The 14,076-nt window shown below is 42.6% G+C and overlaps 3 protein-coding genes across 4 annotated transcripts in view; 1 reads left to right on the top strand and 2 right to left on the bottom strand.

The window, feature by feature from the left end:
• Med12l (mediator complex subunit 12-like) overlaps positions 1-14,076 on the top strand; it is a 196,917-nt gene that overhangs the window by 97,668 nt on the left and 85,173 nt on the right. The gene's annotated exons all lie outside the window — the stretch shown is intronic.
• Positions 6,822-8,461, bottom strand: P2ry13 (purinergic receptor P2Y, G-protein coupled, 13). The gene is made up of 2 exons (XM_013029915.1): positions 8,311-8,461; positions 6,822-7,902 (listed from the first exon to the last, which is right to left on the bottom strand). The coding sequence occupies exon 2, from the start codon at positions 7,886-7,888 to the stop codon at positions 6,917-6,919; it is 972 nt and encodes a 323-aa protein (XP_012885369.1). The 5' UTR covers positions 7,889-7,902; positions 8,311-8,461; the 3' UTR covers positions 6,822-6,916.
• The window catches only part of P2ry12 (purinergic receptor P2Y, G-protein coupled, 12), a 50,310-nt gene continuing 48,749 nt past the window's right edge, over positions 12,516-14,076 (bottom strand). For both annotated transcript variants that reach the window (XM_013029912.1, XM_013029913.1), the window contains one exon: positions 12,516-13,625. In XM_013029912.1, the coding sequence (XP_012885366.1) occupies positions 12,586-13,611 (1,026 nt within the window). In that variant the 5' untranslated portion in view covers positions 13,612-13,625 and the 3' untranslated portion in view covers positions 12,516-12,585. The remainder of the gene's footprint in view (positions 13,626-14,076) is intronic.

Genomic DNA, 14,076 nt, shown 5'->3' with positions numbered 1-14,076 from the left:
CCTACCCTCCCTCCCTCCCTCCCTTCCTTCCTTCCTTTTTTTTTCTTTCTCTTTCTCTCTTCTTTTCTTTTTACGTTCTTGCTGGGGAACCTAACCCAGGGCCTTGTGCTGGTGTCCAGGTGGGCCACCTGTCTGTCCTCCTGCCTTTCCCCATAATGCTGGGGTCACACTCAGGTCCAATATGCTTTTCTTCCTTTTTTTGTGCTGGTCCTGGGGCTTGAACGCAGAGCTTGGACACTAGCTCTGAGCCTCTTTTTTTTGCACCAGTGCCTGGCCTGGTCAAATATTCCTGACAGAGGTCAAGGTAGTTGGTATCCTGTGGACTCGTTACAATACCATCTCAAGCCCATGAATATTTCCTGACTATAAAGTTCAAAGTTATGAAGGAGAGAAGAATCTTTTCTCCTGTTTGAGATTCTATATTTGCTTTTACTTTTACATTTGAAAATAAGGGAAAGTATTGACTAGCCTTATAGTAAAAATTTGGTCATCTTCTAGTCAAATCTGCTACTTTATTAGTGAGTCACTAAAATACTGATACTGTAATCTACCAGAAAGGTTGTTAAAAAAGGGAGAAGGAAATAGGACCCAGAAAGTTCAGTGCTTGGCAAAATGATTGCTTAGTATAAAACATGAGGCTCCTAAAATATTTGCTACCTGGTCAGCTTTTAAAGGCTTATACTGTTTTTGTCAAGGTGAAATCCAGAGGGGTTCCAGTTATGTACGTAGGTACTGGCGATGCTTCTTGTTGAGCAGTGTCCCCTCCCCGAGGTGAGGTCCATCTCCAGCATAGTGTCTGGAAGTATCTCACCTGCTCTTCTTCGCCCCTTGTCACACATAAACTTGCGTAGGAGACAAAGCACACAGAAATCAACTCCAAGAGATGGAAAAGGAGGCGTTTGTTTGTTTTTAAAGTCTTCGCCCAGCTCCTCTGCTGAGGCCAGACACCCGGAGCCCAGAGCCTGGCCCTGGACACTGCAGGGCACCGACCCTGGCCCCTGGCCCCTGGCCCTGACCTCTGGACCTAGCTCCTGCGGTTCCCAGGTTGGCCGGGTCGGTGCCCGAACCTGAGCACTGCCAGCTCCAGGGCAACCTTGAGCTGGAGCCCCAGAGGAAGGAAACAGGCGCCTGCCGCCATTAATAGAAGGACGGAATTCGCCCTTTCAAAAAAAGCCTTAAAGACGTTTACCAAATGAAAGTAAGAGGAGTATAAATTACATATGGAAACGTTTTAGGAGTTAGTGAGTCTGTAACTTGGTGTGTACTTATGCTCCTATGCAACCAGACAGTCAGAGTTCGAATGCTGCCCAGTCTGTTTGGGTGAGTGTGTATGTGTGGTTAGCCAGTAGCTAGAAGGTCCCAGGTTAAAAATTACCAGCTTAATAATGGCACCACCTTACAAGAAGTTTTCAAATTTACAAGCGACTTTTCATTAGGGGTTGAATCTTCCTAACTTTTTTCTTCTCCGTGGATTTTGCTTTTAGAATTTAGAATGGGGAACTTGTGCTGTAGAGATCTTAGATGGACTTTTTGCCATTTTTAATCCCGATGCATGACATGCTGCTTGTGATTTGAAATTTTACTGCCATGTCTTCAAAGCACCAGTCCAGATCATAGTCTCTTTCAGTCCTCTTGAAGGTTTGCTGTACAGAGTGTCTCTGCAGTGTCTTGGGATTATTGCCCCAAATTTCCAGTGGTGTGTATAAAATTCATAGTAGGAAGTTTATTGGGACAGATATTTTCTTTTTTGGGGGGGGGTCTGGTCATGGGGTCTGAACTCTGGGCCTGGGCACTGTCCCTCAGCTCTTCAGCTCAAGGCTAGCACTCTACCACTTGAGCCACAGTGCCACTTTCGGCTTTTTTCTTTTTGCTTATGTGGTGCTGAGGAATTGAACCCAGGGCCTCAGGCATGCAAAGCAAGTGCTCTACCACTGAGCCACCTTCCCAGCCCCTGGGACAGATATTTGATGGGATTTTGTGATAGGAATAAAGGCACTTCTGTTAATGCGTGTAATATCTGGGTTGACTTTGTTTTATTAGGGTCGAGAAACATAATACGGACTTAGAAATTATACGGGGTTTGAACCCAGAGGAACTCGCACCACTGGACAGGTGCGCTATTACTTGAGTCAAATTGCCAGCTCTTTTTGCTTTATATTATTTTTTGCTTATAATGAAGGGCCTTGTGCTCTTGTTTAGCATATTTGCTCAAGGCTGGTTCTCTACCATCTGAGCCACACCTTTACTTCCAGCTTTTTGCTGGCTTATTGGAGATAAAGTTTCCTGGACTTTTCTGCCTGGGCTGGCTTCAAGCCATGATCCTCAGATGTAGCTTCCTGAGTAACTAGAATGACAATTGTGAGCCAGCAGTGCCTTGCTGCTCTAGTTTTTAGACCAGGGTTTCTCATGTGTGCCTAGCCAGGCTTGGACTGTGTTCCTTCCCTTTACAATTCCTGCATGGGTGCGGCCACTGGCTCTGCCACGGCTTCAAGAACTGTGGTCTCTACACATTGTTTGCCCTCTGGCTGGCTTCTAAACATGATATTTCTACTTTTTAAGAAATTAGGAGGGCTGGGAATGCGGCTCAGTGGTAGAGCGCTTGCCTAGCATGTGTGAAGCCCTGGGTTCGATTTCTCAGTACCACATGCACAGAAAAAGCCAGGAATGGTGCTGTGGCACAAGTGGTAGAGTGCTAGCCTTGAGCAAAAGAAGCTCAGAGACAGTGCCTTGGCCCTGAGCTCAAGCCTCAGGACTGGCAAAAAAAGAAAAGAAAAAGAACAATGCATTCTAGAAAGCTTTGAAAGGGTAATGTGTTGATAATTCAGGATTTTATTACCTTTTGAAAATTGCTGAGGAGGTGGTTTGAAGGGATTTTTGATAGTCCCTTGTAACTGTTATGAGGGAACTTTGAGTTCTTCCTGAGTGATCAGGCACTGGGTTTGGCATGTGTTTGGTGTTCAGGAGAAGCAGGGCCGGGTCCTGGCTGGGATGGGCTGGGATGGCAGTAGTTTGAGTTTACTGCCCTCTCTCTGGGAATAGTACTTCAGTGCTCCTCTAGCTACTGATGCAAATTAAGCCTGGAAATGAAAAAGTTAACACGAGTCAGCCTTTATGCATTCATTTTAAAGTATTCTATACCAATCACAAGTTAGAACTTGTTCAAGTAGTCTCACTTAAAATTCAAAGAGGGAAGTTGTACACACTTAGTCACGCACAAAAAACTGAGTGTTGCTTCATGAAAAGAACAGCTAGCCACCAGCCACGTCATTGAACCGTCGACTTATCTATCTTTTCTGCTTATTATTATAGCAAGTCTTACATTTCATAGAAGCCCCAGGAGACTTTATAACAATTAACCTTGCTTCATTGGGTGATTTTATTAACTGAAGGGCAGCTCTTTTTAGTAATACTGTTCAGCTAGTACAAATCCAACATTCATTTGGGAAAACTGTGTGCAGGTGCTTGTGTCACCGTGATGCTTAAAGCACTCTGTAGCTCCTTTTTCCTTTTACTAGTACTGTTCATATTTCCTTCTAACATTTTAAAAAAGATTTTAAAGTTAATATACAAGTTGAAAGAGCACTTGGCTAGATTTCTAGATTACTAATGTGTTTTCATATGTACTTCTCCCCCAAGTCCGCTGTCCCCCTATATATGTTTTGCAGGTTGTATTTGAAGGTGGAATCACTGACATAAACACATAGCCCCTAACTACTTCAGTATATACTGCTCTAAAACAAAGATACCTCTTACCTTATCAAATACTATTATCATGACAATAATGTTGAAACAATCATATTTAGAAATATTTGTGCTTTAATTTGCCAACTTTCTTTTTTTTTTGGGGGGGGGGTCAGTCGAGGAGCTTGAACTCTGGGCCTGGGCACTGTCCCTGAGCTCTTCAGCTCAAAGTGAGCGCTGTACCACTTGAGCCACAGAACCACTTCTGAACTTTTCCAAGTAGTTTATTGGTGATAAGAGTCTCATGGACTCTCCTGCCCAGGCCGGCTTTGAACCGTGATCCTCAGACTCAGCCTTCTCTGAGTAGCTAGGTTGATTGGCGTGAGCCACCAGTGCCCAGCATTTGGCAACCTTTTTGAGTGCAGTCTAGTCAGCCATAACATATTGCGTGTAGTTTTATCGTTCTTAGACACTTCCACTCTTCAGAATAAGAGAATTTGTTTTTCCTTTTTCTTTAATTTGTGTCTGCTAAGCCCCTCTACTGGAATGTGTATCAACAGGGTGCTAAATGTTTCTGCGGCATTTGACATGAAGACTGTCCTGGATCTTAGCATTTTGAGGTAAAAGAAGAGCATCACCGGCCCTGTGTATGGACTGTAGATCCTTAACTAAAAAGTAGATAGAACCAAACTCACATTTTCTTTGAGATCTTGGATGTCTTCTCTTGGTGTCATGTCTCTAAATGAATAGTGGTTTTAGTCGCAGAAATTTTTATTGAATATTCTCTATAACGTTATGATTTTTCTAAACAGGAAACTTTGAAGGTCTTTCCTCACCTCTTCCAAAGAATTAGAGTTAGGAGGGGCTGCTGGTAAGACTCTTGCAGTCCTGCCCCGTCCCTCCCCCCCGTTTTCAATGCGCGGATCCTGAGGCTGAGCTCTTTCACTTAAGTCTGGTGTTCTACCACAGCTCCAGTTCCAGCTTTTTGGTGATTATGCCTGGGCTGGCTTCAAGCCTTGATCCTCAGACCTCACCTATGCCCGACTGCTGCTCTCTGTTGATGCAAGCCACTGGGCAAAGGTGTTACCAAGGCTTACTTTTGTATTCTGGCTGTTCCTCCATGGCTCATGTCTTTTTGGTTGATTTCCCCTCTTGGTTTCTCTGCCCTGGTCTGGCCCTGTGCTGTCGCTGAAGTCTCCTCCTCCAATGTAGGAACGCATTGCCTTTATGCTATAATCTCACTGTTCTCTATCACTAATCTCAAATGTATTCATTTCTACTTCAAGGAAAATGTGCACTAAAGGACATCAAAGTCTTTTATGGTACACTAACTTATTATTTTAAAATGAAGATAAGCAAGGATATAATTGAAACATAGCTGTAGGTGATCTGTCTTTTTCCTGTAGCCAGAGCAGGCATTCAAGGATTGTAGTAAAATCTGGACCAGATCTGAGTATGCAAAGTCATTCTAATTGTGGCTCACATCTAGGAGCTATGCATTGGCGCTGGGTGTAATTATTACAAACCTTTAATATTCCTTTGGGTCCCTGCTTGAATTACTATGGTTAATATATGGCTTGAAGAGATTTGTATTTATTAGCTCTGATTTACATAAACTACTTGCCTTTTCTGGTATGAGAACTTTATTTGTAATGGTTGATTACAGGGGGAAAGTGTTTTGAAGATTGAATCCAGAGATGTGTTGGCATCTGAATCTACCTTCTCCTTGGTACTTTTTCCTAAGGTGGGCAACTTAAGCCATCTTCCATCTGTGGAATTGCTTGTGAGTGGCAGTGTAGCAACACTGTTAATGCAAGTCAGGTGGACTGCAGTTTGGAGCCTAGGCTCTCCACTTCATAGCATTTTTACTTCAGGTAACACCACTAATATCTTTATGCCACTATTTGGAGAATGCCATGTATAAATGAAGTAATACACACAGGGCAGTTCCTAGTATTTTAAACTCGGTCGGTGTTTGTGGAATGATGCCACTTTCCTTTCTGGAAGGCTCACTGAGGAAGAGTAAGCAAATGTGTGTGTGTGTAGGGGTGATCTGCATACACCATAAAGTTGGTGTGATTAGAAGTGAAAAATACTTCTCAATTTGGAAGGCAAGGTATAGCCACAATATTGTGGTTGCATTTAGAAAGTTCCTATTTTCCCTTTAGTGATAAGCCAAAGAGCCCTTGAAATAGTCCTCATAGTCTTTCTTGGGAGTGTTCCTCCTTACAAAGGAGGAGATTAGGACTAGTGTAGTCCTGAAATGTTGGGAAGGAGTGAACTGCAGGAAGTGAGGGGTGAGTCCGAGGGTCTCAGCGGCCTCTGTACTCACTCCAGTTCTCCACAGATTCAGGAAGAAATATGCAGGCAAATAAGGAGAGCTAGACTTTGAAAAAGAATCTTCAAGTGTTGGTATTACTGATTACGGTCAGCAATTCTGTCCCTTCCATGTACCGAGCACAGATGTGAAGCTGTTGAATCTGTGGTCAAGAATCGTAACTAGCCGGTAGAAACATGCTGGCAGTGCTGACCTTACCAGCAGGGTGGAGGAGTGGGGTATAGACACTGTGTTCCAAGAAGGCTTGGCCAAAGAGCCCAGCATTCTCTCAGCTGAGGTCTTTAATGGGGGAGCATCTGGTCTAACAGAGAGCTGGTGCCTCTTAGGTTGTTCTGTTGTGATATGGACAAGGGCCTCTATCGTTTTTCAGTGGTGACGATTCTTCCTCCAGGATCCCGGAGGCCTTTTATATCCCTTCGGGTCCTCAGATTCTGAATATTGAGCATACCTTTCAAGCCCTGCTTCATGACTTTGGAAATTGGGGCTTGTTCGCTTACTTATGCCAGCAACTATCAACATTTGGGGGGCTATAAAAGTAGTAGTGTTGTGTACAATATGTGTGCACCAGAATGCGAGACTTACAGAGGGGAGGGAGCTTCTTAGCCCTCCGTGTTTCTTCGTAACTTTTCCATCTGAAAAGGAATGCCCCTCAAAAGGTGATTTCTAGAGATGACTTCTAGTGGCCACATGCTTTCTTTGACACGCTCTTAATTTTAGTTCATATTGCTTATAAATAAATCTGTTTGGTTAAATTTAGATATTCTTTCCAATACCCTAAGATAATAAAGTAAGACAGTATTTGTTCCAGTCATTTTCTTTTATTGCTTAAATTTCACTTCTGAATGAATGATCTTTTCAAGTTTCATCACTAAGTGGAGGTTGGCCAAGTGGAAGCTGTCAGCTCAGGGTGATGTTGTCTGTCTGACTGTACTGGTGTTCTTCCCGTCTCCCTCTCACACATGGTAGTCTCCTTATGAATTTTTTGCACAAGAAGATGTATATTAAGGGATCCATACAAACATTAGTTGCTGCCAAAAACAGAGTTGTTTCTTTAGCAATATACAATTGATTCTCCAGTTTACAGTCAGTCTGATTGTGGGTTTGGCTGTGAATGTAGGGAACCCTGGTAAAATGAAAGGGAGCAAAGCAGACAGAAAAGACAGCCACAACCACAAACACTTTCCCCTCCCATTTCTTGGTGCTCTTGTTGTCCTTACGTTTGAACTTTTTATAGGAATTGTATAGTTTCTTTGCAATCACCACATAAAACAGAAACATGAGAACAAAAACAGTCCAGAAAATGAATTGACATATGTAATTCACCACTCGGTGCCATTTCAGTCCCAGGCGCCCCTTTAACGACACACACCTTTTTACCGATGATGGTGTTGCTTCTCCGTTGTTCAGGATCATATTTGGTAGGGAGATGAGGAACAAAATGATCCAGATGAGGACAGAAATCATTTTTGCAAAAGCAGGTTTTTTAACAAAATATTTTTCAAAAGGTCTGACGATCTTGAGGAATCGGTCGAAGGCAATGAGGCCTAGCAGCACTATGCCGACATACATGGTCTCGTAAAAGACCACAGAAGAGAAACGGCACACGAAAGCCCTGAGCTGCCAGGGTCCCAGGGAAGAGTCGGAGAGGATCTTGAAGGGAAGCGTGAGCGTCATTATCAGGTCAGCCACCAGAGTGTTCTTGAGGTAGACGATGAAGGTGGAGGAGCTCGGGGTGTGAAGGAACGCCCGGAGGGCCAGGGTGTTGAGCAGGAGGCTGGTCAGGAACACCACGGAGTAGAGGGCGGGGAGTACCAGCCGCGTCACCCTGGTGTCCCGGGGGCAGCTCGCAGACCCGTTGAAACTCTGCATCACTGTGGTGTCGTCTTCAGACCAGCGCCGTACACCATACGTACATCAAGAAAGGAAAAGAAAGCTCTTCACACTTTGCAAATACTACTTTCTTAAAGTATGTTTTAAGCCTATTAACCACCTCTATTGAGTAAATACCTTCAGTGTCTGGAAGATAGGCCTTTCTAGCTAAAATTTTTAAACGCCTAGTGTGGTTTTGGTACTTTTTAACAGTGCTATTACTTTCAAATCCCTGTGAAGTTCAGATAACAGATACCACATTTAACACAGCAACAAAACAAAACACCATCAAGAGGTAACATACATGTCAGATTATTGTATCTTATATGAATTCTCATGCTCATAAAGTAATACTGTTGTTTGTTGAAACTATATTCTGCCTTTTTAAAGCAAGCACATTCGTAAGAAAAAGTGAAACTCACCTTTGTTGGAGAGGATCCTTAGTTCTCTGTCTTCTGATTGTGGCACTCATTAGTTCAGCCAAAAAAAGAGATCACGAAGCACGTGTTCTGCTTTTGTATGCTGGGTTTCCTTCCTCATTTTCACTGTGTGCTTCTGCGGTGTCATCTGTTTGAAACTCGTTGTGCTCAGCCCTTGGAGCACTCCACATCCACTATGATTTGAGTAAATTTAGTTGCTAAATTGCTTTTTTTCTCACAGTTACTATTCTGGCCTGTCTTCTCAATGTACGTATTCAGCGAGCTTTGAGAGCTTCTTGTACATAGTAGTAGGCGGTGGAATGGTAAAGAAATAGTCCCAAATTAGAACCGACTAGGAGAGCAAGATCTGACTCCAACTTCAGACAGGGCCATCTTCTGTATCCTCAGAGACTGGCTCTTCCAGGAATTTGTTTCCAGGAGGGTGGCTTATTTGTTCTGTAGCTGTTTGTTTTAGTTATTAGTCCTGAGATCTATGAGAGAGAACATATTTTGTAAGTAGTAGGCATGCTAAGCCCTAAACTTTGGGGTAAGAATCCCAGGTATATCAGTTAGGTGATACTGTGGGTAAATGAAGACCCCTCCAGCCCAGTTCCCTCTTCTGGGCGACAGATGTGAAGGCAGTGCTATGAGGAAATGGCTTGGGACTCTGGAACAGAGAGCACCTCTGTGGGGTGCGGATTTGAGTGGAGATGACACTTTTGGAACTCTTCGCATTCACCTTGTGTCTGCAGTACAGAACACTTCAGGGGTTTCGTGACTCACCGGCAACCAAAATCTGTGATGTTTCCCCTTAAGTCTCTTGAAGTATAGAGAAAGTTGTTGTCTACAATTATGCCAGCCTGGCAGATAGGTGAAAGGAAAGAGGAAATTCAGAGATCTTATGGAGGATGTGGCGTTCTTGGTGAGTTTCATTTCATATTCCTTGCCACAAGTTTTACCTTAGAGTTGGCCTAGACTGCAGGACTGGTTGATCAGAAAGTTTTGGATGACTTGGCTTGGAATTTTGAAAATAAAAATTTATTTTCTCTTTGAACATTTTAAAATACAAGGCAACATAATGCCTAATAATTTGGATTTTCTATTCACAATGTATGGCACACTGTAATTTTTCTGTTCTCCTCAAACATGTTTTCCTTGGAATATAGAGTCAAGATTCACCAATGTGATAATAGATAAAAAATTTTAGAATATTAGTTTGTTTGCTTAAGCTGAGGACAAAAACCAAGCATACTTTTAAAACTATGGTTTAAAGGGTTTAACTTACCTAATTATGAATTTTGTACAGCTTGTTTCTCTGTTACCAAGAAGAAGATTTGGAATAGTTTCACTCTAAACAAGGGGAATTATGTACATGATAACTTCATAATATGAAAATGGGCTTTGGTGTGTGGGGGGGTGTTGTGGAGGTGGGAGGGAAGGGATGGTAGGGGGAAAACAAAGGAGGAGGAAACAATGAAGAAAAAGAAATAAAGGCCATCTCTTGCTGCAAAAAATAATCTGAAAGTGGGAAATCACATGTTGTTTGAATTTCAAAATGCCAGTGTGTGGGAAACTTTCAAAAGGGGAACTGACAAATGGTGCTCATATCTGGATTCACAGAAGTGTGAGAGTTTCAGAGTGTTGGGCCTTGATAACTATATTAACCACCCTCCCTCCCAGCCGAGCCAGAGTGGCTGGGGGAGGTCTTTCCCGGAGAGGCCTCCTCTCCCTAACCACCAGCCACGCTGGCTGGCAGAGCTGGGGGAGGTCTTTCCCCCTAGAATGTATACCAGGCCCAGGGCCTGGCTCAGTTCCTCCTCCTGCTCTTACTTTTCTTGGGACTTTGGGCAAGCTACTTATACTGTTGATGAAAGAGTTGCCTTCAGTTTACAATGTAAGTAAATAATCGTGTCTGCTTACAAGAGAATAAAGTTGACAAAATATTTACCATCTACTCAGAATAATGCCTATCACATGTTAAATCAACTTGGAAAAAAAATAAAATACTCCTACATGAGTGCAGATAGCTCATAAAAGACAGGAGAGTAGAGCCAAGGTGATATAACCAGAAATCCCAGAATTTAGGAGCCTGGCACAAGAGGACAAGCTGAACATGTGAACTCCTGCTGGACCCTAAGCAGATGGCATACTCTTCCTAGTAACCACTATCCTCACCACAGTCTGTAGAGACTGCCCCGTTTTAGTAATGAGAAAACTGAACTGGCAGAAATGAAGTGGTTTTCCCCATGCCCACTGCAAGCCTGCCGGGTGCAGATCCAAGCCCTGCAGGGAACTAACTGCCCACGTGCCTGCCGCAGAGGTCAGGGTAACGTGGAATTAATCGTTCACCAAACGCTAGAGTTCTTGATCTGGGACTTACAGATTGAGGCATGAAAAGGAATCATCTAAAGGCTTACTGGACTTGTCAGACTTTCTGCCACAGACTTAAGTATGAGGTGGAAGAGAAATTGCCAAAGCGGCAGATAAGGGAATACAGAAGATACAATAAAAAGTGGGATAAATTGCCCACTAAATGTGAGTAAGCTGCTACTTGTAGCTCTGGTCTTCGTTGGGATGTTTCCATTGCAGCAGTTAAAATGCATACGTATGGACGTAAATTAATTAATTAGTGAATCAGGAGGTCTGATGACTCCAGTTGCTGTCCCTAGGTCCCCTTGCAGCTTTCAGTGTGCCTGCAGAACAGTAAACGCATGCATCTGATGTTACGGTGCGCATCAGCCGTGAGAGTTATCACCACAACTTGCTTTGCAGCACAGAGTGTGTGTGGTTTGGTTCAAGTCTTGGTCTGTCCCACCGAGAGCCAGAGCCACCTGGGAGAGGAAGAGCCGCACCTGGCGGAGGTGCACTTGGCAGATTTACACGTGCTCAGTCCTGCACTGAACGTTGAAGCTAAGGAGATGATGTGTGCATTTGGGTAACAGTATCGAAGCTCAGCAAACTTCTCTATGTTACAACCTGCTTTCTGGGTTTCTGCTGACAGTTTATGTAGATATTGACATTTGAGGATGGTACATACTTGAGGAACATGATGTTACATGTTTGGTTCATATTAAAAATATCAGCTGTGGCCTTTCTCTGTGTATTGCTCATTAAATACATATCATGAAAGTACATTTAAAAATATCAAATGAGGCTTGTGTGAAACCAGGTCTGCCCTATTTTATGGGATTGTGTGCCATTTTCAGAAGAGATTGCCGAAAGCATGCAATAAACCAGTGTTGGCAGCAGTGCTGAAGTGGGTTTGATTTGTAATGTTTTTGGAGAGGAAGGTGACTTACGGTGACCAGAACCTTTGAACAAAGAAATTACAACAAAATGAAGACAGAGTGGATGTGGGATTTTTATATTATACACACAAATCAAGCAGGTTATCCAAACAGTTCAATCAGATGCCTCTTATTAGCGATGCAGAGCAAATCTGTAGGTACATTTAATGCATGTTTCTTACCAGAGCACAAAGTTTGTTAACTCAAAGAGCAGGTATCTCCAGAAGCTAATTCATAAAGGTAAATGTCAAAGACAGTATTGTGTCTGTTGAAGTTTTCAAGGTATTAGTGAAACCTCCTATTCTAGTGTTAAGGAAATATTAATAATATTCTTTAGTATTAGCCTGTCATAAAGGTAGCTTCTCTTACTTCAGTAATTTATTCACTATGACCTTTATTGGAATGGTATTTTTAAAATCATTATCATCAAAAAAAAAATCAACTCCACGATATAGCATTTCATTTAGTTTAAATCTTTTGGGATTTTATAGCATTTAATTTGTATTTGTACATCTTTGAGGTTTTGTAGTAATAAATTTCTACTTTATATACATGGTATATCCCAAGAACAACATCTGACTTAAACTTATAATATCAATCAGCAAGGATTTGATTTGGTAACTAGGATGTATACAGTGTCTTAGTATTGTTTTTGGATAGATTATTATATCAAATTGATCATTTTTCTCATCTGACAGTAAAGAAAACAAGATTGTGACTAATGTGCCTGTAAAGAATTACAGCCTTGTGATTGCCCATTTTGCCACCTGTTTAAATCATTTTGCCATTGCCCATTGTGCCCCCTCTGAAAATCAGGAATTGCATGTTGTTTGGCCCTTTTCTGCATTTTAGGATAGTGTTTATACTGGAAAAGTAGATGAAAATTACTTTTGTGGCTGTATATCCCCTAGAAACCTCAGGGGTTTCTAAGTCATTGTCGATGTATTTAAGGAACCGGAACCCAGCAGAACAGCAGTTCTCTGGAATTTCTTTACATTGGAGTCTCCTCTGGGTCACTGCCATCCGGTCCTTTTTTCCTGTTTTCTCGGGATAATGAGGTTCTAGATTTGGGGCACTTCAGCATGCCTGTCAAGGAATTTCTGAAGGACTTGCAAAGGAAAAAATAGATGAATGGATCCAGGCATGCATTTAAAGATGTTAACCACAGAGTGCTCTCTTTGACGTAGAATAGAGTGTTCTCCGAAGCACAGTCGAAGACGTCTCGGGTCTGGCTTAGGGTGTAGGGAATTCGGGCAAAATGGAAAGGAACAAAGCAAATAAAGAACACAGCAATGATGATGAAAACCTTGACACTCACCCTTTTCCTGGGGACTTTCCCTACAGCCCTGGTCCTCACATGCGACCTGTAGAGCTCTTTGGTAATGAGAGTATAGCAGACAATGACAATGAAGAAGTTAATCCAGAAAATGACTTGACAGACGTAATTGACTATTTCATGCCAGACCAGACCAAATTCTGACTTGAAGAAGGAACATTTTTTCACGTGAATGTCTCTTGGCCTCCTGTTGGTAAGAATCATGTTAGGCAGAGAAAGTAAGAACATGAAGGCCCAGATGACAGCAGACAGAATCTTAGCGCCCAGGAGGTTCCTGGGGCTGGAAGTGTGAAACGGCCTGGTGGTCTTTTGGTATCGATCAATCGTTATCAGTCCGAGGAAGGAAATGCTGATGTACATTGTGAAGTAAAATACAACGGAGGTGACTTGGCACACAAAGGCCCTCAGAGGCCTGGGGCCTAGCTTGGCGTCACTAAGTATTTTGAACGGAAAAGTCAGAATCATGAGAAGATCAGAAATGACAGTGTTCTTAAGGAAGATAATGAAGTTGGATTTACTGTTGATTTGAAAGAAAATCCTCATCGCTAGGCTGTTTGTGATGAGTCCAACAAAAAACAGGCCAGTGTAGAGCAGCGGGAAGAGGGCTTCGGCGATCGCGTAGTCTCGGCTGCACTGGCTGCTGTTGCCAGGGGCCGGGGTGACGTTGGCCAGGGCTTGCATTTTCTCTTTGCTGCCTAGAGAAGGAAAGCAAGGGAGATGTTTGTAGTCATGGTATTTGCTGTTATCTCCACAGGGTCTGTCTGATGGTTACTGAACCCTAAAGTCTCATCTATGATGTGACATTATGGATGCTTTGCAATTCTTGTCTGATTTTATTCCAGGCCCACTTGTATTTACATAGGAAATGGATATTTGGATGATACTGCATTTCTTACTTTCCTGTATCATTCTTACTCCTGGCTTTATTTATTTTAGTGTTATCAAAGGATTACAAGGAGAAATGATTGGATGTTAAATTAAAAAGTGGAAATTGTGAAAGCACTCTTGGTAAACTCACTAAACAAATCAAAGTGAGTCACAGAAAAACAGAAGTGAAAGTTATTCCTGCCCTGTCTTCCTGTCCTCCGTTCAAGCACCTGTTTTATAAAGACCCATTATTTAGTCCCACGCAGTTTGAATCCATGT

Source organism: Dipodomys ordii, unplaced genomic scaffold (genome assembly GCF_000151885.1).
Source record: "Dipodomys ordii isolate 6190 unplaced genomic scaffold, Dord_2.0 Scaffold124, whole genome shotgun sequence".
Taxonomy (NCBI): domain Eukaryota; kingdom Metazoa; phylum Chordata; class Mammalia; order Rodentia; family Heteromyidae; genus Dipodomys; species Dipodomys ordii.
This window is presented reverse-complemented; position numbering and strand designations above follow the sequence as displayed.

Excerpts from the sequence above, each read along its gene's own strand:
- P2ry13 (XM_013029915.1), bottom strand. The coding sequence starts at position 7,888 with ATGCAGAGTTTCAACGGGTCTGCGAGCTGCCCCCGGGACACCAGGGTG.